The sequence below is a fragment of the Sturnus vulgaris genome, chromosome 3 (genome assembly GCF_052056855.1).
Source record: "Sturnus vulgaris isolate bStuVul1 chromosome 3, bStuVul1.hap1, whole genome shotgun sequence".
NCBI classification, from domain to species: Eukaryota; Metazoa; Chordata; class Aves; order Passeriformes; family Sturnidae; genus Sturnus; species Sturnus vulgaris.
The window spans coordinates 46,422,215-46,449,146 of NC_142245.1; the positions used below are offsets into that span (position 1 = coordinate 46,422,215).

General features: G+C 39.4%; 1 protein-coding gene across 3 annotated transcripts in view; it reads left to right on the forward strand.

Annotated features, from left to right (window-relative positions):
- Positions 1-26,549, forward strand: part of ACTN2 (actinin alpha 2) — a 66,563-nt gene extending 40,014 nt beyond the window's left edge. The window contains exons 9-22 of one of the 3 annotated variants that reach the window (XM_014874646.2): positions 754-846; positions 1,882-2,112; positions 3,209-3,356; positions 4,875-5,025; positions 11,841-11,949; positions 12,785-12,925; positions 13,072-13,254; positions 14,385-14,519; positions 14,907-15,086; positions 15,462-15,608; positions 21,632-21,709; positions 22,814-22,879; positions 23,764-23,922; positions 25,219-26,549. In XM_014874646.2, the coding sequence (XP_014730132.1) occupies positions 754-846; positions 1,882-2,112; positions 3,209-3,356; positions 4,875-5,025; positions 11,841-11,949; positions 12,785-12,925; positions 13,072-13,254; positions 14,385-14,519; positions 14,907-15,086; positions 15,462-15,608; positions 21,632-21,709; positions 22,814-22,879; positions 23,764-23,922; positions 25,219-25,377 (1,980 nt within the window). In that variant the 3' untranslated portion in view covers positions 25,378-26,549. The remainder of the gene's footprint in view (positions 1-753; positions 847-1,881; positions 2,113-3,208; positions 3,357-4,874; positions 5,026-11,840; positions 11,950-12,784; positions 12,926-13,071; positions 13,255-14,384; positions 14,520-14,906; positions 15,087-15,461; positions 15,609-21,631; positions 21,710-22,813; positions 22,880-23,763; positions 23,923-25,218) is intronic. The other 2 variants (XM_088161533.1, XM_014874637.2) reach the window with 2 other exon arrangements.
- Positions 26,550-26,932: the final 383 nt, after the last annotated feature.

Genomic DNA, 26,932 nt, shown 5'->3' on the forward strand with positions numbered 1-26,932 from the left:
TCTTCAGGACTGAATTTCCCTTCCTGTCTGCTAGGTCGCCTATGCCTTACCATAGCACAACTGCACTGTTGCACTCCCTCATTCCTGAGTATGAAGGTTTTGCCATTCATGCAAAAGGGGAATTTCAAATTCTCTTTAACACAGGAGTCTACATGGATATTTATTTGATTATATCTATTCCAGAGTCATATTTGTATGAAAGTATTGCTCTGTGGTATCAAACGAGTAAATTTTAAATATGGCAGAGCTACACAGAGCCTTCACATATAAATTTGTCAGGAGGCATGAAAAGATTTGCCGTCAGTGGTTGAGCTGCAGTTATTCTCAAGGGTATATGTACATATGATATGCAGATATAGAGAGGTCTGAGACTCCTGCATCACATGTAGTGTCTTTCCAGTGTGGTTAACAAAGCTAATACTTTTTGGATGTGACTTAAAAAAATAACCTAATAGGATATCTTTAAGAATGGCCTTAGTTGTCTTTAAAAAAGAAAATATTTATTACACAACTATATAATAAGGCTTCACTGTACAACAAGAGGACCTCTGTGCTGATCCATGCCTCATTCAGACCACTGGAGTCTATGGCTGCAGAAGGAGGGAAAATGAGTATCTAAGGAGCATAAATCATCAACAATAAAAGAATGTGATCTTTTATTTGCAGCAGCCACATTCTCTCTCGTTCTCCAAGCCTATACCTTTCTCAGAACGTGTTTATGAATATTTCCTGTTTATTTGCTGTGTGTTACAGGCTGAGACTGCAGCTAACCGGATCTGTAAGGTGCTTGCTGTGAATCAGGAAAATGAGAGGTTGATGGAAGAGTATGAGAGACTAGCAAGTGAGGTAAGGATGCTCAAGCTGTAATGTGGTGACAACAACGTTCATGAAATACTGAAAGCTGAAAGATTTGTGCACTCACTTCAAGACAGCAAAGTGGAAACACTGTGAAGGGTACATCTCACAGTGGCAGATTACAAAGCCCATTTGCCCAAGATAACCAGTTTCAGATGACTCCTTTGCCACAGACTTCCTGTGTGACCTTCAGCAAGTCAGTCAGGCTTGTTAACGTGCCCTAAAGGTTGTCTTGAGATTTTCATCCGTCTGCCCCAAGACCAAGATTCCTGTCTCTCTAATCTTCATAGAGCCATCCTTAACCACATGTGGAACCTACCAGATCAAGCAAGTCCCTTGGCTCTGTATACTGCAAAGCACACCTGGAGAGGGTCTGTCAGATTATTCACAATTCACCTGTGAGCAAGCCCAGCAGATGGATGTACAGATGAATGTGCTCCTCCTGTTCTTTCTTGTTTAATGGCAAATCTGCTGAGCAGGACTACAGATGTGCAGTGCACAAATGAGAGCTCTCTTTTATTGCTTAACCTGCTAAAACCTACTGAGATCACTGCACTGCTTTCTGTATCTAAATTTGCACTAGTGGCCTTCTGAGTGAAGATTTTTATATGACCTGAGGCTGGTTTTGGTCCTGACCTAAGTCTGTGCTATAACTATGACTACCAGAAACACCAAAATGAATACTTTGGAAAGTGGCAGATGATACTAGGTAACTCAGATTTTGAGTAATTAGAGACACCTTAGATGTGTGTTAATCTTTCTGAAAATCAGGATATTTCTAGAAATACCTGGAATATCTGGGTAAATTTGCTATTTGTATAAAGCAATACAATATAAAAGTATTGTTCAGCTTTGAGTATCTTGTGCTTACTGACCATTAAGGCATCAGTACCAACCGAAGTCAAAAATATAAAAATGGAATCAACTTAAGTAAGATTTAATTTTTTAAAATTAAGATTCAATATAATCTTTTTTGGGGTTGTTTTTCCGTTGCCTTTATTTGACTTGTTTATGTTGGTTTGAAAGCTGTTAGAATGGATTCGCCGGACAATTCCTTGGCTGGAAAACAGGACCCCAGAAAAAACAATGCAGGCTATGCAGAAGAAATTAGAGGATTTCCGGGACTACCGTCGCAAACACAAACCTCCCAAAGTCCAGGAGAAATGTCAGCTGGAGATCAATTTCAACACCCTGCAAACAAAACTGAGAATCAGCAATCGGCCAGCTTTCATGCCATCAGAGGGGAAAATGGTTTCAGTAAGTAAAGGAGACATCAATATTCTGTTTGCTTTATCAATGACCCACCCAAAAATCCCAATATGAAGGATTGAAAGGCCATTCTAAGTCACTCTCAGAAATGTTTGTTGTACTTTTTCTGTACCAAACTCTTTTTACACATTCCCTTTTGTTCCAGGATCTTACTTTCTAATGAGCATGCTCCTGCCTCTTTGAAGGCTTTCCAAAAAGCAAATTAGCTGGAGATGCAAGATGATATAGAGCTTCCTTTGGGGGTGTTATCAATACTAGTGCATAATTGAGCTTATTTAAGCAAAGCTCAGTGGTTTCACTGACATTTTAGTCATCAAACAGACATTGCTCAATACATGTTTCTACATTTTTCTATTCTACTTTTCTCTTATGTCTATGAAGATAAGAATAGTCCATACCAAGAATTCTCATCTGCTGATAAGTACTGTGACTTGACTGCAGGTCAAAACGTTTCCTGTGGAATATAGTAAACCTGTTTCTGTACTTTATTCTATCATTGTGTTTTGGTTTTCATAAACAAAAAATTGCTCTGTCTGAAAAGGGTTATTGTCCACTCCCTGTATGCAGAAAATAAGGCCCGTGTTACTTCAGCTTCCCACTCATGTCTTTGAGTTTGTGAGGAAGCTCACAAAACTTTGTGTACCACAGAAGGTGAAATGAATTTGTGTTCCAGGTAAAATAAGCACCAAATCCTCTAGATACCAATTACCTTGCTATTGTCAACTTGTGAAAGCAAAGCACTTCCATTTTGATAACAGATGGATATATCATAAAAACCCACACACATTGTAAAATGGGAGGTAAAAACAATTTGCTGTGAAGACATTGGACTGTAGCCATGTTTGGACACCATTTCCATCGGAACTCCTTTCATGAACCCACCTGAATACAACACACTATGAGGAGCAGGTGTCTGCACTAAAACACAACTGCCTGACAACATTTTCTATGATTCTGTGGTTTTACAAAATCTGAACATAAAAACTTCTCTTTTTCAAGCCAAATTGTGAATGAATAAAAAATCTGTAAATTTAGATAAATGTATTATAATTTCACCCATCTCTCCCATGTGTGCTCCTCACAGGATATTGCCGGCGCCTGGCAGAGACTTGAACAAGCTGAGAAAGGCTATGAGGAGTGGCTGCTGAATGAAATACGACGACTGGAAAGACTTGAACACTTGGCTGAGAAATTTAGGCAGAAGGCTTCCACTCATGAACAGTGGGCATATGGTGAGAAGAGATGGCTTTTAACATTTTTAATATTTTAATGTTCAAAGTTGAACTGTCAGTGCTGAGTGTTTGCCAGCCACGAACTCACTCATTAGTAGTTTGGACAATTTCAGACAATCTAAAATAATAACAGATAAAATGTCAGGTTTTGTTGACTGTAGTCACGATCCTTACTTGTTGGCATGTGGCTAATGAGATGTAACTGTAAAAATCATGCTTCAGGTAGTGAGTCAAACTTAATGGGAATATTCTGCATTTGAATAGGGGCCATTACTGCTAATGTATTCCTACATAATTGTACACCAGCAATCCAACCAGGAATGCAGTCATACCACAGGCTGAGTGTGCAATTATTAACAGAAGTATTCTGAGTTTATTATTATTTGGTCATCATGATGACCAGATAAACTACATGATACTGGACTCGTGTCTGGATTTTTGCTCCAAACCCTGGATTACATGCCATTTATAGTTCTGGCTTTTAATGGTAACCTAACCTTACCTGTAGTTCTAACACCTGTAGGACCTTACAGTGGCATTCAGTTTTGTTGGGGACTATTAAGCATAGGTCTGCTCTATCACCCTGATGACTGTCTTCCTGTTTCTGCCGTGCTTCTGGCTTTTGCCAGCTAGATTCTTTTGACATTGTGAAAGTGAATCAGAGTCCATCCTCTAACAGAGTTGCTGGAAGCATGCAAGGCTATAAATGGTTGCCAAGCAGACACTAGAAGGGAAACTACAGTGTTTACCAGCCCTGAGAGCCGATTTTCGGAGCATAAACTAGTCACGGTGACAAGTTATAGCTGTTGTGTAGGGAAAACTTCACATAAGCTGGTACACAGCAAATGGAACAATAGTTGCTTCTGGCTCTAGGATTCACAGAACTGCAAATGCCATGTGGTGAGTGCAGCTGCAGGGCCTGTCTGTGTGGATTCAGTTGTCAAACATAGGAGCTACTCAGCAGTAGCACTTCAGTTTCTACTTAATCTTTGTTTCTCTAGCCTTTTGTAGATAAATTGGCATTTTCCTCTTAGAATTCAGTGTTTGATACAAAAGGCAGTCACTCATCTCAGGTTTATGATTTTTTTAAGTACTGAAATGAATAATGAAGATACAACATAAAAAATAAAAACAGATCATTAGTAAGAGTGAAACTGAGCATAGCAGTGTGATTTCTGTTTTTTTAAGTTTATTCTACAAAAAATTATCAGTGGTTTAGAGATACAGTTTTTTGCTAATATACTATTTTTATGCCAGTTTCTCCAGCAATGTAATACCCACTATTTTAGAACTGTATAAGCAGCCTATGCAAAAACCAGGACATTACTGTGGGAGCTTTAAAAATATACATTTCGAATTAACATGTGCTGACAATTTGCTGCTGATTTCAGTCGGGGTGGGATTTAATTTCATACACATGATTTTCACCATACCTCAACTAAAAAGTTGATTAAATTTACAATTTTCCTAACAAATAAATTGCTAAAAAACGAGTAATATTTTCATTTCCTCTTTCAGGCAAAGAGCAGACCTTGCTTCAGAAGGATTATGAGTCTGCCTCTCTGACAGAAGTTCGTGCCATGTTAAGGAAACATGAAGCTTTTGAGAGCGATTTGGCTGCTCACCAGGACAGGGTGGAACAGATCGCTGCCATTGCCCAGGAGCTGAAGTATGTTCCATTTAAAGGCTTGCAGCTGCTGACATTTAACTTTGCGATAAACTCTTTCCAATGAATTTGATAGTGTCATAGGTACCAACGTAGGAATTCCAGACATAGCTTCATAAGTATATTATCTGAGCTGGTCACTGAGACCTTTCCCTCATCTCCCCCTTACCCCCAACCAAATATAGATATTCAACTAACCAGAATTGTTTGAAAAGAAACATTTTCAACTTGAATTCACAGGAATATTTTAGCATTAGCTCTACCCATGTGGGTTGATGGGAATCCTGGAGGTGTTTATTTCTCTGTTCATATGGCCTGCTGAGAGGTACAGGCTATGAGTTGTTTTACTTAGAAAATAATTTCACTTACACAAATTACAGGTCAAGTATCTTCACAAATATATTGGTCCTTTCAAAAGGCTTCACATCCCTTTATTATCTCTATAATAGTGGGTAATGCACTGATTTCCTACAGATTTAATTGTCTCTAATATGCTTATTTTCACAATCTCTTGATATTATATTTGGAAGTGCCAGTCTCCATTTCACAGAAGGGACAGTGGAAACTAAATTGCTCTCAGATTCCCACCCTTGGCTTCAGCTCTCCAAGTTTCACTTTCTTACCTTGAACAGGCAGAACAGTTACTGCTAAGAAATGAAATCTTAGAAACATGCCCTTTTTTCACTTTGTGAAGGACCATGAGTCACAAACAGCTCCATATTCATTAATGATTAAAAATCAGACACTTGTCTCAAAATGTAGTTCATATGTGATATCAGCAGCACTTACAGTAATTGTGTAATTCAAATGAATCTAAAAAAAATCCCATCTTCAAGATTATTTAAAGAAAGAAAAATTAAGCACAGTGGGCAGAGTAAGTACTGTGTTTTGGTTAATGTGGAAGAAATCTGAAAAACCACAGAGAATGGAGATTGCCTGGAATATGTGAGATTATGAAACACTTTCTGGTATGCCTTGATCTCTGTTATGGAGTTATTTCATAGAATGGCTCGGGTTGGAAGGGACCTCAATGATCATTTAATTCCAAGACCTCTACCATGGACAGGGGTATTTTCCACTTGATCGAGTTGTTCAGAGCCCCATCCAATGTGGCCTTGAACACCTCTGGGAATGGGGCATCCACAGCTTCTCTGGGCAACCTGTTCCAGTGCCTAACCACCCTCACAGTCAAGAATTTCTGCCTAATATCCAGTTCAAACCTTCCCTCTTGCTGTTTAACATCATTCCCCCTGGTCCTTGTTAAAAGTACCTCTCCAGCTCTCCTGTAAGTCCCCTTTAGGCACTGGAAGGCTGCTATAAGGTCTCCCCAAAACCTCCTCATCTACAGGCTGGACATCCCCAACTCTCTCAGCCTGTCTTCTTAGGACAGATGCTCCACCTCTCTGATCATCTTTGTGTCCCTTCTTTGGACCCACTCCAACAAGTCCATGTCTTCTCTGGGGGCCCCAGAGCCGGATGCAGTGTTCCAGGTGAGGTCTCACCAGTTCAGAGGGTTAGAATCCCCTCCCTCCCCTGCTGCCCATGCTGCTTTGGATGCAGCCCAGGACACATTTGGCTTTCTGGGCTGTGAGTGCACATGGCTGGGCCATATTTAGCTTCTTGTTAACCAACATTCTCAAGTCCTCCCTCCTAGGGTCGCTCTCAATCCATTCTGTACCCAGCCTGTATTTGTGCTTGGGATTGCCCTGAGATTTGTTTCCCTTTATACTAAAGAAAGTTTCTGTAACACCTAATCACTGCTAATTCAGCTTCAGCTTTATGAATTATGAGAAACTTTGGGACTGTCGTATACACAGTACAGCATCTGCTTAGCAGTGTTTTGAACCCTCTGTCCTTTACCTCTGGTGACGCCAGTGAACACTGTATCCTGTCTATTTTGGGATTGTCTCTTCTCAGTTGTTTCAGTAATTTGCTGTGTGAAGTTAAACAAGTTATTTGTGGCCTGGGCTGCAAAGGTGCTGAAAGCTGATTGCGTTTAGAGATGCTCTAATTTGACTTCTCTGCTTCTCCATACAATGGTGTTATCAGTGCCTGGTTTTTCACTGTGACTCTGTAACTCAGGCTTAATGCTCATGGGGAACACTGAATGAAAGGTCATAAAGGTCAGGTTTTATCACTAGCAGCAAGCAAATGGGCAGCTTCTATTTAAATACTGATTTTAATTATTTATACATAATTCCTCGCACAATAAAATTATGGAAGAAAATGCTATTTTCTTTCTTAATCTGTATTTTAAAAGACAGATTAATGTCTGAATGCGAAGAAATGTGCACTGGCATCTGGTACAAAGCCTGTTGAAGTCAATGTGTGTATTTCTTTATTGATTTTTGTTAGTTTGATTGGTGGGTTGGTTGTTTTTTTCCTCATCACTGGAGCGGGCCCTTACAGAAACCATCATCATCTGTGTCTAAATTCCAAGTCAGTACACCTCCATGTTTTGTTTTAGTCAATCTCTTGGATGCCTAATATTGCAATTTCAAAGGAGAACTATTGCTGTATGATCTTGAACTCTACTAGTTACAGTTTCCTGTCTTAGTATTTTTTGCTACAGATCAGTCCACTGTGTGCTTAAGGTTAAAGTTGCTACAAGCTTGTTGGTTGATGCTATTTAGATAGAGGATTTATGTGTATATGAAACAGGTGATTCCAGCCAGGATGCTGATATGAGATTTTTGTGTTCCCAGTCTGTACAGACTTAGATATTCCTTGGCGAAGAGGTATGACAGGGCTTGGATAGGGCTTTATACAAAGCTGAAGGGGGACAAACATTTCTAAAATGAGATTTGCCATTTATGACATAGCAAATGCTCATTTGAGTGAGCTGTACTATAAAAACCCATATTAATTTATGATCTTAAATGCTCATTTCAATGTTTTCAATTATCAAGACAAAATTTTTGGAATGTAGTTTCTTGTATATCCATCAATTGTAGTATACCAACTGATTTTCAGCCAAGCAGACAATTTTCTGTAAGATTGATTTAAGAGTCATTTTGATTCTGAAGACCTGGGCTCAAATTGTGCTTACGTGCATGGTTAACATGAGCCTTGTTTGGAAGCTCTGCTAAAACATGTTGCTCAGCAGGTTATTTTTGTGGCACTATCACTGTTCCCAAAGTGAGCTCACACTTAAGTGATTCTCTGGATCAGGTCAAAATTTGACTGTATTTTAAATTTTTGACAGATAGGATTGAGTTACTTGTAAGATCAATAGTAGTAACTTAATGATTTTAAATTCCAAAGGCTGTAGGCTTCAAATAGCCAAACAAATACAAAGACTGTTCTCTTAGAAGGTCTGTAACACATGAGAAGCAGTACTTCATGCATTGCAAAGCAAACATTTTTACAAAATGCAAATCTAATCTCTTCGATGTTGAAAAATATACAAAAATTAGTAGGACAGGGAATGTAAGCCTGTGTTTTCTTTCCAATTAATTAATTTTTGATGACTTCTTACTTTCTCTGCTCCTGCTTTGAGCAGAAAAATGTTCTTTGATACCTATGATACATTTATTTGAAGTAACCAACAGCAGGCTCAGAAAGGTAGTGGAGTTACACTGTTTAATGCCACTTGGTGAACTAACTTAGGATTTAGTTAGTTAGCACCATTTGTGCCCTTTTTAAAAATTGTTTTGATATTCTCCTACCTATTTGTCCACAGCAAAGGAATAGGATCCACTGGAAGGAATAGGATAATAGAGATCTTAGAGGAAATAACTGAATCTCCCTGGCAGAGCTTGTGGAGGAAGGTGGTGTATCACCTTCCAGGACTTTGACCACAGCTGGTACAATCAGTCCCTCACTTTCATAGAAGAACACCTGCCCTTACCCTTAACTGACAAAAGGAAATAAGTAATCCATTGAAGCAAAAATAAAGTTTGCTCACTCAGGAACATAATCCAATAAACTTAATATGCTATAATGAAAAAAAACAAAACAACTTTCAGCCAAAAACTCATGACAGCAAAATCAGTCTCAACCTGTTTCGTCTAAGACTCTATGCTCCTGACTTAAAATTTCTTAGCAGGCTTTTGTTGTATCCCTTGAAGGCTAATGAAAAGGCTTCCAAACAAGGAAGCAAGTTCTCCAGTTAAGGAGAACTTGTACAGTGTGACTTGCTGGCAATTTTCTCCTTACATATGAGAGTTTACTTTCATAATTTTGGGTTGTTTCTGTAATTTTTAAAATTGTGTAGAGGAGTGGATTAGAGAATACCTAGGCAAACGTGACATCTACAAGTCCATGGGCTGTAGTCCATGTCCACTACCTGGATGCATGAGGGAAGACCAGTGGATTTTGTCTGTCTTGACTTTAGTGAGGCTTTAACCCTGTCTCTCACAACATCCACATAGGCAAAGTCAAGAAGTGCAGGCTGGATGAGCAGACAGTGACATGGATTCAGGACTGGCTGAATGGCAGATCCCAGAGGGTCATACCCAGAGGCACATGGTCAAGTTGGAGACCTGTCACTTGTGGTGTGCCTCAAGGTCCAGCACTGGCCCAGTGCTGTTTGCCTTGTTCATCAATGACTCAGGTGAAGGGGCAGAAGCCTCCTCAGCAGGTTCACTGACAACACAAAGCTGGGAGGAGGGGCCAATACCCCAGAGGCTGTGCAGCCCTTCAGAAGGGCCTTGGCAGGTTGGAGAGATGGGCAGAGAAAGACTGACTGAACTTTAACAAAGGCATATGCAGGGTCCTGCACCTGGAGAGGAATAACCCCTGCACCAGCACAGGCTGGGGGCTGAGCTGCTGGAAAGCAGCTCTGTGGAAAAGGACCTGGGAGTCCTGGTGGACAGCAAACTGTCCAAGAGCCAGCAGTGAGTCTTTGTGGCCAAGAAGGCCAATGGTGTATGGATTATGAAAAGCATTGCCAACAAGTCGAGGGAGGTGATCCTGCCCCTCTAATGAGCCCTGGCAAGGCACATCTGGAGTGCTGTGTCCAGTTCTGGAATCCTCAGTATAAGAGAGATATGGAGCTCCTGAAGTGGGTCCAGTGGAGGGATACAGAGATGATGAAGGTACTAGAACATCACTCTTATGAGGAAAGGCTGAGGGAGCTGGGCCAGTTCAGCCTTGAGAAGAGATGACTGAGAAGGGACCTCATCAATGTCTATCAGTATCCAGAGGGAGGGTGCCAAGTGGGTAGAGCCAGGCTCTTCTTGGTGGGGCTGAACAATAGAACAAGAGGCAACAGGCAGAAACTGATGCACAGGAAGTTCTACCAGAATATGAGGAACAACTTCTTCACTATGAGAGACACTGAGCATTGGAACAGATTGCCCAGAGAGGTTGTTGAGTCTCCCTCACTGGAGATATTTAAGAACTGCCTGGCCTCAATCCTGAGACATGTGCTCTAGGATGACCCTACTTGAGCAGAGAGGTTGGACGAAATGACCCCCTGTACTCCCTCCCAACGTGACCCACTCTGTCTTTTTTTAATTCTGTGATTCTGTTATGGTATTTTTTTTACCTGTTTTACCATTCTTCACTTTCAACAGTCAATTGATTACAGCAGATCTGAAGCTTCTTTTAAACTGAATGCTTCTCATACTTCTCAGGTTTATCCCAAACCAGATTGATCTGACTGGGCTTAGAAGAGGAAACATGAACACTTCCCCTGGCCTACAGAGCTTCTGGCTTCTGGCCTCTGGCATCACAGTGGGAAGCTCCCTCTGTTCTCATTTTGTCCTCTGTGATTCTCTGTATTACTGGCAGTGTGATCTGTTCATTCTTCTTGCCAATTGCCTAGAGAAGAATTCTAGAAAAAAAAAGGGAACAAATTCTATCTGCATTTGCTGTCTTGTTCAAACCTCAAAGTAAACCTTAGATTCAGATTGCCATGTGTCACATATTTACAGTCTCTGCAATGTTTAGTACTGGGCAGAGTGTTCTCAAGGCAAAGCCAAGAGCTAAATTCAATGGATGGTGATGCATCAATAAAAGTGAGTTTCCAAAGTGTCAAACACATGTATTATGGATGACGATCATTTGCCACTGAGATCAAAAGTTCAGTTTGAAGCAGAGTCAGTGCAGAATCTCGGGACAGAGCCTTAAAAATTTATTCCAGTGGCAGGCAGAATAGTAAGTTGCTTCCTGTCAGGATGATATTAGCCTATTAAACAGCTGAAAAAGTAATGGTAACTGCTATCTTTTGTGAATGCACTCCTTCATGCTGGTGGCATATGTTGGTCTGGAGATCCCTGTTCTCTGAACCACCCAGCTCTGGGGTGTAGATCCAAGAGGAGGTCCTGGAGAGGAAGATGAAAATTATTCTCTGCTCCCCAGATCTTGGAAACCCGTATTAGTATTGCCAGGCTTGTGAGAGATTATGCTTTGAATGCAACCTGATGTGTGTTTCTCAGTTAAATAATTTCAAAGCATATGAGGAAAGGATTGGATTACTTAAAAAAACCCAGATATTTCAGGCCAATTAATTTAAAAGGGTACCAATCTTTGCAAACTTGATAAAGACCAAGACTGAAGCATTCTGGCCATCAGGAGATTGAATTGCTTGTGTCACAGGAATGGCTAAGACAAAGATGCTCAGACACCTTAATTGTCTTTAATACCTGGATGTCACTTGATTTTTCTCAGAACAGAGGAGATTGATCCTGTTCCTGTGCTGTGCTTCTTGAAATGCTGAATGCCTAAACACAACATATATACAGCAACACTTGCTTACCATAGGAGAAATATTGCAAAAAAGAGGGGAAGAATTGTTGAGGGGCAGTGGAAGTGTGGACACTGTTTCTGTCATTCAAAAAGTCACACAGAGTTTTGTCTTTGCTCTTTCTTAGTGAACTGGACTACCACGATGCTGCAAGTGTCAATGATAGGTGTCAAAAGATATGTGACCAATGGGACAGCCTGGGAACACTCACTCAGAAAAGGAGAGAAGCACTGGAGGTAAACCATATAATAAGGATCAGCAGCTCAGCTGAGGAAGGGAGAGGGAAATGAACCATTTATTTCAGATCAGGAAATGGTGCCACTGAGCATCCACACTGGAGTCCAAATAGCAAAAAAACCTTTCCTCAGATGTCCATTTCATTTTGGTGTGGTTACTTTTGCAAATGGACTGAATTACTCAGAGTAGACTTGACAGTACTGAGCTGCCCCGGGCAGTTCTAAAGCAGCAACAAATGGCATGTGGTTTGTAGCACCCCTCTGTGGGAATCTGATGTCCAGCAAGGCTAAAAGAAGCCATTGGTTAGATACCTTTTCATCCTAGTCTGAGTTTGCAGTCTTGCATACCTTTCTGTCCAGCAGTAGGTTAATTTTTGGTAGTGAGTATTTCAAAGCACTGAGATACTTTGCAAAGCCTTGTTCTTTCGGAAAAGAGGAAGCCACACACATAAATTCCAAGATGGGAAGCATATATGTAATTCTTCCTTTTTGTACTCAGAAGAAATTACTAAATCAAAATTAGCAGATTTTAATTAGTTTGCAGATAGTTCCCAATAACAAAAATACTTAAAAATATATTAAAAATACTTAAAATATCAATATTGTACTTCAAAGGCATACACCCACCCCTTTCAAAGTGTTGGATATGAGAGTACTTTTACTGCATTTAGTTCTATTGCTTTGAGTGAGAATCCTTAAAGCAGGTGGTGAAATCAATCAATGCAATCAAATGCTTTTGAAGAGACGAGGCATGACTTTGTTTATGGGTGGGTATGTGTGTGGAGCTAGATCTTGGCCCAATAACAAAAGAATGCACTTTTCCCAACCTGTACAGAGGACGGAGAAATTGCTTGAAACGATTGATCAGCTTCACCTGGAGTTTGCCAAAAGAGCTGCTCCTTTCAACAACTGGATGGAAGGTGCTATGGAAGACCTACAGGACATGTTTATTGTTCATAGCATAGAGGAAATCCAGGTAATTGTATTATTTCCTGTATCTACACGCAGTAGCCAGCATGTTTGAGAGTCTGAGAGAGGAACTGTGCTTATTTACAGCAGATCTTGCAGATGCTGAAGAAATGTTAGCGTTTTCATGCTTTTCCTCTCTGTTTCTGATTTTAGAGTTTAATCTCTGCACACGATCAATTTAAAGCTACTTTGCCAGAGGCAGATGGTGAACGACAGGCCATACTGTCAATCCAGAATGAAGTTGAAAAAGTTATCCAGAGTTACAACATGAGAATAAGTGCAACCAATCCTTACAGCACTGTTACAGTCGAAGAGATTCGTAGCAAGTGGGAAAAGGTAATGTATGCTAAATTGCTAAGTACAAAAGGAGCATTGTAGCACATTATTCCGGTTCAGAATTACTGAGAATATTCAGAGATCTTTACAATAAATCTCTAAATTATTCTAGATCATCAGACGCCAGAATGAGTTTCTACAGTTTTTTATGCTCTCCCTTATGTTTGCCAGGCTCACTTCACAACATCCCCGTGCTGCTGTCACACAATATTACCTATGTCCCCTTTGGCTTTCTGCCAGGGCAAGAGAAGCATCTGTTGAGGCTAGTGCAGAGCTCTGGCTAGTACCTGGCCAGAGGTGCTGTTAAAAGAACTGAAAATGATTGTATCCTTTAGCTTAGTATAAAGTAAAAGCTAAATTTTTGTGTTTCTTCTACCCAGATGCTGCTTTTCAAAAATGTTGTATAAAATCAGCCTCTTTGGGACCATTAATGTTTCTGTCCAATTAGGTTAAAATTGACATTAGCAACTGAAAAGTACTGGGACGGGATTAAAGAGAGGCTCCTAAAGCAATCACACCAATTTCATTTCATTAGGAACTGAGACAGATAAAATACTGCAGGTAAATGATTGTGTAGAATCACAAGAACTTACAGGGACAAGAACACACCCTCAATGGGTAAAAAAAATCAAGCAGTGAGGACAAAGGTTAGAATCTCCCTGGGGAATTCAGAAAGATAAGCCAAGCAAAAGCATTTGCAATGAATTAGAGACTTCCAGATGTGCATGACAGAACATGTCTCATCCTATTCTAATGGAGGTGCTCAAATAAAATGCTTTGCACTGACTCTTCTTAGAACAATTGAAAAATCACCTTAATTTTTCAAAAGAAAAACAAAGTAATGGCTCTAAGAGCAGTTAAAGTGAAATAATTGTCTCAAATCCAACCATAGGTGAGAATTTCTTCTCTCTGTGTGTCAGTCTGTCAGGTCAGGCTGCCTAAGACCATGTTACAAATTTCTTACATCAGCACAGAATTTGTAAATAAAATAGTGATCATTCTGGCTTGTTCTTCTGATATCGACCTTCAGACCAATAATGAAAATTAGTAGCTGTAGACTTACTTGTTCCAGTTGCTTTTAAACTATTCAACTGTGCCTACTCACCTTTAGTGCCTTCCCACTGTAACAGGTGAAGCAGCTGGTGCCTCAGAGGGATCAATCCTTGCAGGAGGAATTAGCCCGCCAGCACGCCAACGAGCGCCTGCGCCGCCAGTTCGCTGCTCAGGCCAATGTCATTGGGCCATGGATCCAGACCAAGATGGAGGTGAGTGTCAGACCCTCATGCAGAAGCTGATGAACAAAGTGATTTATAATTTTTTTTAACTCTATATATAGGGCAACAGAAAAGTTAATGAGAGTTCACCAGCTGTTTGATCCTAAACTATTTAGCACCTGTTAAGATTAAAACTGTGGAACTTTGTACAAGTGGTACCTTGATGGTCACCAGGAGATGCAGCTTTGAAAAATCAATCACTAAAAATTACTGTTTAGCTTCTGCTTTTTGAAGAAAAGATACCAGGTTCACTGGGGTCTCAATACTAATTCCAGATATAAAAGTAACACATTTATTTTGAAATGTGTTTTCTACAGCAAAATTTCTCATCTCCACTGTATGAAGGTTTTATTACTATTGCTTCTTTTCTTTTGACAGGAAATTGCCCGCAGTTCTATAGAAATGACAGGGCCTTTGGAGGACCAGATGAATCAGCTGAAGCAATATGAGCACAATATCATTAATTATAAACACAATATTGACAAATTGGAAGGAGATCATCAGCTTATACAAGAAGCCCTGGTGTTTGACAACAAGCACACCAACTATACCATGGAGGTAGCCATTTACTCCCTTTTGTATTTATTAGTGTATTCTGTCCTCTTGTGCCGTGTGTCTTTGTGTGCCGGAAGGATTACTTCCCTGATTTAAAGGCACTGCCGCAGAAGATGTAATTTGGCAGGCTTTCTGACAACCTCATAAGACTTGTTTTCGTTTATTTTCACTTTTTAGTGAAGAAATATCCATTTAGAAACTAGTTTTGAATTTTTCTGAAGGCCATTGTTATTTTTAGTGATCCTTGGTCATAATACAGAGTTAGTGGTATGGAAGAAGTATCACATAAATATTTAGAGCTGATTTTTTTCTTATTGTACTTTTTATACTCTTAGAATATATTTGCTTCTGTAATAACTCAGATTTTCTCTCTCATAGCACATCCGTGTTGGATGGGAGCTCCTGCTTACCACCATTGCTCGAACTATCAATGAGGTTGAGACTCAGATCCTCACAAGAGATGCCAAGGGTATCACCCAGGAACAAATGAATGACTTCAGAGCATCATTCAATCACTTTGACAGGGTACAGTACTCCTGCTTTGCTCAGCTAGCAATATTTATTCTTCCCAAAAGCGAGTTTCTTGGCATTCCAAACATAGGCCTTTTAAAAAACTTGCCAATGCACTAGCAATGGGTTCTTTTTAAAGAGAAAAAAAGATCAGTTAAAAAATAATTTATAGCCTTATAAAGTCATAGGATGACTTGGGTTGGAAGCGACTTTAAAGATCATCTTAGCTCCACTCTCCCCACCTTGGGCAGGGATGTCATAAACTAGATCTTGTTGCCCAGAACTCCCCAGAGTCTAGCAGCATTGTGCACATAAATTAAAGATTAATTTTTGCTTTTTAAATGTAATACAGAATTATAGCTCTGCTTATATGGTTTAGTATTTGTTCAAATAATAAGCAGAACTGCATAAATCTGTGTGTTTTGGAAAATAACATGACCCTTTATTTTAACACAGTACAGCATGTTCTAAGAACTTGCTGTTGTTTCCATCTCATTAAATTTAGCTGTAATCTATATCACAGAGGTTTTTTTTCCCCTTTGAATCACAACTTGTCTCCCTAGAAATGTATTTATAGGGAATGCAGTTGGGACACTTACAGCTGTCCAGGAATATCCTTTATTTTTCTGGCTGTATGTGGGAAATAAGAGGCTGTTACTTTTTTTAGTTATCTAAATACGGATGACTAAAAAAGTAGGAAGGAAAACACTACTTTGAAGAAACTTAACTCTCTTCTGTGATTTATGCAGTATTCATGGGCAGAGTGTTATAAGGTAAAGATTAATAGACACAATAGCAAAATATATGCAGATGGGGATCTGACATTTGCAGTTGGAGAGCAATCTGAACATGAGTTAGTTCTGATGGCTCTGTGCTCACATGAACCCACCTTTAAAACCAAGTTCACAGTTCAAATGCTGAAGAAGCCTACCATAGTGAAGCACCAGTCTGTTGAGTCAGCTCCTCCAAATAATTTCAGAGTACAGCAAAATGCCACTTTCTTTTCACTAATATCCCATTTGTTCAGCTCTACTCAAATTGGTTGCCCATACCTGCACTTGCATTTGATATGGATTAGATGCTGATAGTCACTGGATGCTGATAGTTAGTCTCCTAAATCTGTTTAGAATACCCCTAACTGTTTAGGAAGAAGACCAGAATTGTCAAGCCTCTGCTTGGTTTGACAAAAAACATACAAGCATAGGGAAATTTAGCTACACAGAACTAGGAACGGATTTTATGGAAAAATCTTAATGTGATTCTTGTACAGCATAATTCTTTTTTGTATTTTCTAAGGAAGCAGAAGATAACATCACAAAAGCAGAGATAGATTTCCTGGGGTGGAAGGAAGTAGCATACCAAATGGCTTTCCCAATGCACTGGAGCAGATAATTGAGCAATTAGAGTTATTAAAAGCAGACAAAATACCAGGCCTGGATAAATTACATGCCTGTATTTGAGAGACCTCTCTAAGGGAAACCAAGGTCTTTGCACAAAGATTTGACAGCTCCCTAAAGATAGGGAAGCAAAGTGACTGAATAAAGTATATTTTACACTGGATGGCCGTTTCTAGCATCCCTGTACCTTTGTAGCTCATAGGTGAGTTCTCTGGCCTGCTTGCAGCAAGGCTGGCTCAGTGGCTGAGGAGATATCACAGTCAGCTCTTCGTGCCTCAGGCTACCTGAAGGGAGATGCTAAATCCTACACCAACCAGCCCTACTGTGATGGACTTTCAGACTTTGCAGATGCAGTAAGACATTGAAATACCAAAGCATAAAACAGAGTAAGGCCTTAGGAAAGGTTGTATGACCTGGAAGAAGGTGGTTGTGTCACACAGCTGCTAGCACACTGGAGATGGGCTACAGCAATAATGTGTAACACAAAATTGCTTCCCAGCTCCTAGGTTCTTACCTATTCCTGACTATCTCTTTCCTCAGGCCATAATGGGTCATAGCTTTAGGCTGTGTCCCTTTTGCCCTGGCTCCTATTGCAGGAAGTCTGAATGGCCAGGTCAGAAGCAGAAGGAGGCAGATGTTTCATCTATCATACATCCTCATCTGTTTCTATGGCCTCAACAACCCGGGCCTGATCTGCAAGTTTAACTCTAGACCCTGCCTTTCCCCATGACAAATATAATCCAATGGCTTAAAAAAAGAGGTCTGGAAGGATCACATGAGGAAAGGACCATTTTACAAATGCCCTCTTTAACATACCCCATCGCTCAGAATCAGACATGGGAAACTGGTTTAGATGGCCTTTTCCATGGACAGAGTATAACAATTATATTCTCTGTAGCACAATGCAAGTTAAGGAAAGGAAGAAGGTAAGATCTAAAACCATTCAACCATCAGGCCAGGCTTTATGGAGGGAACAGATAGTAGAAACACTGATAAAAGAGAAGATTGTAAGGATTAAATTACACTGTTCCTTAATGGACAGATGCAACTCAATCTACACAGGCAAGAAGGAGACTTTGAACAAACATGTTGGGAAAAGACAGGCGTGTTTTTAATTTTTCTGTCTTCCCTGTGTCCTTGCACACTTGAATATTTAGTGTTGGTGAATGAAGGAAACTCAAGGTGCTTCAGAGTTACTTCAGTGTACAGAAAACAATGAAGACTTTATATTTTTCATGTTTAGATAGAGAAGGCAGTAATGGATTCTTTTTTGGTTTTGATTTCCTTAAATAGAAATGAAGATAAAACTGGATTATCTGAATGTAAGCATTACCATGAAAAATACTGTCTTCTTCATGTCAGATAGAATTAACAATATATGTAAAACTTTTGTGGCACTTAGCATTTCTGAATGCCTGATATAGTTTAAAAATACACTTGAAGGATTGGACTGCTCTTCACCATGATAAATAGCCAGAAAGGATCCCAAAAATTAATACTGTCACTGACAAGGAGGCTTTAAATATCTAAGTACAACAGAATAATTTATGCATGGTATTGCTTTGACTCGTGTGGCATTTCTCCCATTTAAGACACTTCTTAATGTCTGACAGTGTGTATAGAGGATGTCAGCAAAGTACTAATATGCAGAGTAGCTCCCTTCCCCATTTTAAAGTATGTATTTTGGTATACATAAATCTAACAACGCTTTTTATAGTGCTTCTAGAAACAACTGTTTTTGCTTATGAATCTGAGAAAGGAACCCCTCTCTTCCTCCCTGGGAAGAATATATTAAAAAATTCTCAGAGTGCATGTAAGAATTACAAGGGCAGGAAGAGTACTGTTTCTTTTAGTGCATCCCCAGCAGAGATGTGCTGGCACAGAGAGCTTTACAAGTCATTCTTGAAAAGGCAAGTGGCAAACAGGCTCTCTCCCCTGGCTCATGGGGGTAACCCTCCTGGCTCTTGTGTTCCCAGCAGGCTTGTACACACGCTGGATGGTGTCCCAGGGGTTATTCCTGATGCTTACCCTTGCTTACCACTGCTGTCCTACTCCTTGCTAGAGATTGTGCCTGAAGGCACAGTCTAGTTGTAGTTATAAATATAAATCTTCAGCCATGCTGCTATATTTCCTTCCTTAATGTGATTGCATAGAGAAAAAAAAAGAGAAAGTGGGACACAGTGTCTGAATCACAGAAGCAGTTTAGAAGTGTTCAAAATGGTGCATAGCTGAATAATGGTATGCAGCCAAATCAGGATACCACACAGATAGGTTGTCAGTCAGTGGTTTTGATGTCTCTTTATGCAGGGATTCCTTTTTCAGATTCAGTATATTTAGTAAATTCTAAATAAGATTGCAAAGTATGTGATGAAAAATCTGCAGCTCCTCTGCCTGTACTATCTTAATGGCTGCTAATACATTCTACTATTGATTTTTGCGCAAACTAAAGATTTCAAGTAGGAGCTCTGCATGCAGAAAAATGGCATCATGCCACCCTATATTTTGCTAACAGAAAAACAACAGCCCCGTATTAAAGGAATCATATGTTCAGGCTTAAGCAGGTCAATTAGCAGTCAGGAAAATTAAGGGCATATACAAGAATGGATTAGTTGGGCTCAGAAGCTCACTTATTTTATAAGGTCATATATAAATCACAAGGAGAAGGGAAAAGATTTCTGGGGACTAATAATGAAACATGAAGGAGATTTTAGTGTTTTTCTTTGTATTGGCAGGAAAAGATGAACAAGGCAAAGTTATTTATATGCATTAAAAGGTTAATTTCAGCTCCTAATGTTGGTCTGCAAACAATAAAAATACATGTCAAGAACCATTTCCCATTGAGAAAGCCTTCACACGGGCTTGATCTATGCCTTAATTGCAAAATGCCCTTGAATTCCATGAAACTCTCATATACTGCAAAGATGCTTTTTTAGGCAACATATGATGAAGATTTGAAAATTTCACTACAAGAATGTGAAAACCTGCTACAGCACTTGGCACTACTACTTGAACCCTCACTAGGGAGTCCCACTTAACCATATGACTGTTCTGAGCTGCAGCACAACCACTGCACTTCTCTCCCACAGAAAATGGTATCTTGGAGGATGTGCCAGCCCCTCATTCCCATCTGCCCTTCACTGCTTCAGCTCCTGCTGCTGGATTGGGAGCTCCTGCACACAATGCCCACCCACCCCCGTGGAGTGGGGTGGTAGCTGATGATCCTTCACCAACACCTGCTAGGGAGATGGAGGGGTAGGATTTGGCTCTTAGCTCCCATTTTTATATCTTTTTTCTGCAGTCACTGAGAAGTATCTTCAGCTTTAGAAATGAGGTAAAATGAGTAACTTCACCCCTGGTGGGACCTGTCATAGCCTGTCTCCAGGACAGCTTTTGAAAGTTTCAAACCAGCCTAGATTAACATTTGAGAATGATAAAATAAGTAATTTTGAATGCTTTATAGCAGGAAGCATCATCTAAAATGGAAACATTAAAGGATAAAAACTTTACTGTGATTATGGCTTTTAACTAAATGCTGCTCCAGATTTGTAACTTTGCTTTTTTTCTCTTCCTTGACTTCCCACTGTTATTTTTCATCTTCCCTTTGTGGGGCTGGTGGATGTTGATGCAGAGGGAGTCAATAACAGCATGGTATTTTAAAAATGTGTGGTGTTATTAACTTACTAAGACACCAATTCATCCTATTAGTATACTACATAAGCCCAGTGTATTTGTTAAAACTCATATAATTTTATCTATGCATAGCTATGTAGAAATTTTCAAAAATAAATTATTAATCTAGCAAGTAAATATGTAGCAGACAGAAGACCTTGGATCCTCTCCAAACTGTCTGTAAAATCAATAAGGGTAATAATTTTTCATCTTGAAATATCTCCTTAATTGTGTTTATGTTAACTCACTCTAAAGCACCAATCTGATAAGATACATTTTGTATGAACATGAAGAAAAAGACAAGCCAGTCTGCTTTTAAGAAGTTAGTGTGAATTTCTTCACCTGAGAAATAGAAAAAGATATTGGTTCAAAACAATGTTCCAGTTTGATGTGGAATTACTAGGAACCATTTAACCTGGAATTCAATGGTGCTTTTTTAAAGTCAGTTTTCAAAGCAAAACCTGACTGAAAAGAAATTGTCAATTATAAATTTATTTTGTACTTATCTCTTTTGAGATATGCACATTCTATTAAGTAGTATTACCAGATCAAGAATGAAGTAACAGTAATTGAGTGGGGAAAATATGTTTTGCCCAGGTTCAGTGATATTTTTATTGCATCTCACATACACTGCATGACAACAGAAAAGGAAGGAAAAAAATGGCAGTTCATAGAATGAAATCTGCCTTATTAGCAAAAGTGTTGTAAAAAAAAGATGGAAGGAAGCAGTTTTAACTCTGTAGTTGAAGTGAGGACCCTCTTCTACTAAGAAAAAGTCTAAAGCATGAAACTGCAGAAACTGCACACTTTTTAGGTAATTCATTGCATATGCTGACATTATATTTCCATGAAATACTGGAAGAATGTGATTATTAATTTGCAAATAGAATGTTCTTTACTAACCAACTAACCTGATCTGTGACTTTCTTTCCTTTCCCCTTCCCAAATGCATGACCTGTGATGGGATGTTAGGACGAATCTGACAATCTACAGTCTGATGAATTTAAAGCCTGCCTCATCAGTCTAGGACAGGTTGGAAATGACTTGCAGGTAGAGGAAACTGAAATAATTTTGTTTTCAGATGTAACAATAGCCAAAATGATTGCATGTATAAACTCCAGTCTGTTGGTCACAATGATTTAAAAAGATCCTGCCTTGGGGAAGACAACTGGTTTAGATGGACTGTCAGCATCACTTTGAAGTGTATTTTTCTTTGCATTTTTCAAAGATTTTTCAGTTTTCTTGTTTTACTTGGTTGAGATATTTTATTTGGATACTACTAGATACCTGGGAGAGCTCCTATGCTTCTTGCACTCAGACTTTTGTCAATTTTCCTTTCCTCAGACTCAATACAAGTTCTCATATGCTCTCTCCTAATACAGGATGACACAGTTCCCTCCAAGCCACTGCAATCTATCACAGCACAGAGGAAACATTTACCTTCGTGCTTTCATGCCATTTAATGTTTACTCAGCTTCAAGTCTAGAATGTTGTAGATATGTTATTGCCTGAAAAATAAGCAACCTCATTTCATACAAGGTCTTCAACTGATCTAAGTCTTGCAGGTCTCATCCTTTAAGCCAGTATGCACATCTCTGCTGTAGTCAGGGTCTTGGCAGCCTGCAGTCTGAAGGAAAATCCCTGAACTTATTTCCCATATATCAGCAGACTCTCTCATAATCTATTTCCTTTGGCCTTGGGACGAAGTATTTCACTGTTTTTCACTGCACTTTTAGCTTCTAGAGATTCCAAGCAGAACATTTCAAAGACATTCATATCAGGGAGGCAGCTTGAGCATCTGCTGAGTGTGACTAGTTTAGTAACAAACTTTTCTCCTTGCTCTTCTCTTTGTCTTCTCTGGTTGTGTTCTCTGTATTCTTGTCCCATTCATCTCCTCCCTTATCTCTCCCCTGACCTTTCCTGATGTTACTTTTTTGTGGTGAAAATGTCTCTTTCCTGTGTGTAATATGTTAGTTACTTCTTCCTCTTTTAAAACTGATGATGATTCTCGTGACCTGATCTGGCAACATCAATGAATACTGTTCATGCACTGGATCCAATATGCCAATGATCCAAACTCGTCATCTCTCTGGAAATTACCTTGGATTCTTCAAACCTTTCCTTCTATATTCCTTACGTTGTTTTGGCCAATAGAGGAAGAATGGATTGATGGACCATGATGATTTCAGAGCTTGCTTAATTTCAATGGGTTATGATTTGGTATGAGAAAAAAATGTCAACTGATTCTGCTCACAGCTAAAATGTTAACCACAGCAATACTAAAGCTTATCTAAATAGAGAGGGTACTAATGTCATTTACACTAGAGATAGTACTTTGCTTTTTCTTTATTTTTAAATGGTTAAAAGGGAAGTTAAAAGTAAAGCAATACACTTGAAAACCATATTCTGTGGTGCACTGCATTGCTCTTTGAATTAAGGAAACTTTGAGAGTTGAAAATAACAGTTATTGAACTAATGTTTTTGTAACTTTCTTCTTTTCTACCTGCATGATGAAGAATGAGTTTGATACTGTTTAATTTTCATAAGCTTGTCTTGGGGGTTGAATTTTCCTTGCTTCAATTATTTATTCTAAACATTTCCTCTGAAATTCACCTTTTTAATGGAAAAGAAAGAGATTATCCTTAGTCAAGCTGTCCTGTTTTTAGCATGAAATGTTCAGAATTGTTTCCCTTTTTAGTTCAGTGGGTCTGTGACTACACTGTTTGTTGGGCTATTGTTTCACTTCCCTGCATGGTACCTAAATTACAATGGTTTTAGGATGAGATGAAAAATGAAGTGTTAGAACAAGTTAAAGAGGCATTGTGGGAGGGTGGGAGGGAGAGAAGATGGCAACAGTTAATTGAAAGGTACATATTTTATGTATTTAGCACAAAGAATACAGTTTTCAAAAGCATAGTCCTTTTTACAGAAGTGGGGTGGGCATTTAAGATGTAGATTTCATTGGCTCTGATGTTGATGTTCCTGAGTCAGGAAGATGCTTCATAAGCTCTGTAGCTAGTGGTTCTGACTGGCTCACGAGAGGCTCGGACTGCTGGAGATCAGTATTATGGTGACCATTTTCTTTGTGTTGGATTTTGTGAAAGGGTGAAGCTGAATTTGCCCGAATCATGTCTCTGGTTGACCCCAATGGGCAAGGAACCGTCACTTTCCAGTCCTTCATTGACTTCATGACCAGAGAAACAGCAGACACAGACACGGCTGAGCAAGTGATAGCTTCCTTCAGAATCCTGGCTTCAGATAAGGTCAGTCACCGTGCTGCTGCTGTAAGGATTCAGTTGCTCTCCTGCTCTCCTGATTAGCCCTTCTTGTTATAAGCCTTTTAGTAATAGTGGAGCTTTGTTTGCAGTTTGTCAGACTTCAGAGAAAGCATGTGCCTTTTCTTCTTCTTTGGAACCAAGACTCTTACCTGAAATGAGTGCAGAATACAAGGCTCAGTCTGTGTATCCTCATAACATAAAATTAGGCATCTTAGACAAGACTTAGACAGTTTGTCTGTATAATGGATATATTGTACATCAGGTTATTTCCACACCACAGCCTTGATTAGTGGGGAACTTGTTCTGCCTCTCATGCTGTTGTCTGGATGCTTCAATACAGAGTTTGGCCCTCTGGAACACACCCTAGATCGGGTGCACAAGAAGACTACACCTGGCGGTGAGCCATGTTGTGGCCACTCAAAAGGGTAATGCAATGTGGTGTATCCGTATCCTAGCAGGAGCAGCAGGAGGAGGCCTCCTCTAGTTACTGGGTTTGTAGAGGAAGCTCCTGAAATTTGGCATACTTTCGTCCCCACTGCCAGATGCACTTGTGACTGAGTGGTGTTTGAAGATTCAAGGGAGTATAATGGCAACACAAGAGCTTCTGGAGGAGTCAGGGCCATAAACGGTATTGTCAGGAAACCAAGCCTGTGCTGTGGAGAAAGGAGAGATCACAGCAGTACAGGTCTATTTGCCCAAGCTGACTCTATTGATTTTTCTCATTCCAGCTGCTTGTATTGATTTTGTGATCTCAGTTAATGTGGACCACATTTTAAATTCCAGACGTGTTCTCAGTAGCAATTCATGTGAAAGATGGTCTCAGGAAAAAGTGGTTTTCATTAGATTGCTATTTTAAGCAGTGTCAAGTCTGTTAATAGAGGGTATCCCTCATGTCATAAATGCAAAACCATTAAGAACAATAATGCATCTTTCTTTACACATATATTAGAACCTTGAAACAAACAGGAACTACCTGTATCTGTCCTGTCACTGCAGAAGGGGCAGTAGTGCACTGCAAAAATACAGACTATCCAGGGCTAAGCTGTGTGCTTGGTAGCTAACATACACAGTCACATATCCTGAGACTGCATTTTGACCTAATCAGTTTGTTGGTGGAATTGTCCCTTTCAACTCATAATTTGTGATGGAATTTACTAAGGAAAATATTTTGTCTCATAAAAATAGGCAAGATATCCAAATTTATCAGGCATGGTTACAGAAAATAATTTTGTGGTTTTGAAGAACACATACTGAATTTGTCAATCCTTTTCCCCCTCCCAGCCTTATATCCTGGCAGATGAGCTGCGTCGAGAGCTGCCTCCTGAGCAGGCTCAGTACTGCATCAAGAGAATGCCTCCGTACACCGGCCCGGGATCTGTGCCTGGGGCTCTGGATTACACCTCTTTTTCATCAGCACTGTATGGAGAGAGCGACCTCTGATTCAGTAATTGGCTGTATTCATGGTAGATACTAAAAATATCCACCTTATTGCCCAGATTGCTTCTCAAAAGCTTTGACAAGCTGATTTAAAAACAAATTTTACAAATACAGTAGGTACCGTCAGTGTAAAGTGCTAGTAACTGAAGTAACCGGTGTATATTAAAGTGTGCAGCACGCTAGATACCTGCCTTGTTGGTTTTAGGTTGTCTGTCCTATGCAATGCTAGAAAATCTATTAAAAAAATTGCAAAACTTTGGAAATATACATAGAGAAAACAGAATGTAAAACCTAACCTGTTTTTTAGTAAAACCTAAAAACATTGAAACTCGCAAAATATTTCTCCATTTTTGAAATGTTTCAATGCCATACACGCTTCTTTTACAATGTTCATAAAACTATGTTAGAAGTCATGCTTTTTTTCTTTCATAGAGCAATATTACTTTCCTCTCATGATTTCTGATTTTGTATGCTTCTATTAGTTAAATTTAATAAAATACTAAATGCAGATTTTCAGGGAAGAAAGATAACACCCACACAAACTACTTAATTACAAAAATATCCAGAATGCTATGCTTTTGTCACAAAGAGTTGTACTATAAGGGGAAAAGCTGATTAAAGTGAAGTTTTAGAGTTCTGTAAGCAGTTCTTTTCTTTTAGGCCTTTAACTTTTACAGTTGAGGGAATACAACTTTTATAATCAGAAATAATAAGGAAGCTAATTTCATGTGAACTGTTTTGTTATGAAACCCTCATTCTTGTCTGTGTTGGACAGTCTTTGTTTCTCAATATAAGAATGCATTATTGTATGTATTAGTGGGCAACATTCATCTCTATCCTGCATAAAGCAAACTCCCATCTGAGCAAATGTAGTTATGGTTGTCTTGCAGCTTTAACTGTTCAGTGCTCAAAATTCAGTTTGTCTTGACTTCTGCTGCGTCGCAGGCAGTTCTGTCTGTACCCTGCTCCTGTGCACTAGACGTTTACTGTTTTTTTCCATCTTGAGAAATGACAGAGAATAAAAGCAGTAACTTTTTTACTTGAATCCTACTGACACTGAGGAAATGCAATGTAATCAAACAAAACCATTTACAAATGGTGAAGCAAGCTGTGCAGCCCAGTGCTATTAAAGCAATGATGTGCCTATTAAATAAAGTCTGCTTTTCAAAACCTTATGAGACTCTGTCGTTGGCAATTGACCTAGTGGCTCCCTCTAAGGACTGGAAACATTTCTGGACATCAAAGAAATTTTCAGATGCTAATGGTTCAAAGTCTGTCACACATTTCAATACATTGTGTCTGCTTAAACACGTCTCTGTGTGCTGGAGGGACAGGTCTAGTTTCATGAAGAGAGATGGAGCTCAGAATGAGTCGGAGAGTTTCCATTTAGGTCACCTGAGCACAGATGTCCATAGCTTGTTAAACTTCAAGCTTAGATTGATTTCAGAGCTTTCGAGGACATTGGCCTTTTCTGTATGTCACTTTTTCCTCATGTACAAAAAAGCAGGCATTAAGTATGCAATGGTGCTTTCCCTGGCCATTGTTTGGAAATACATAG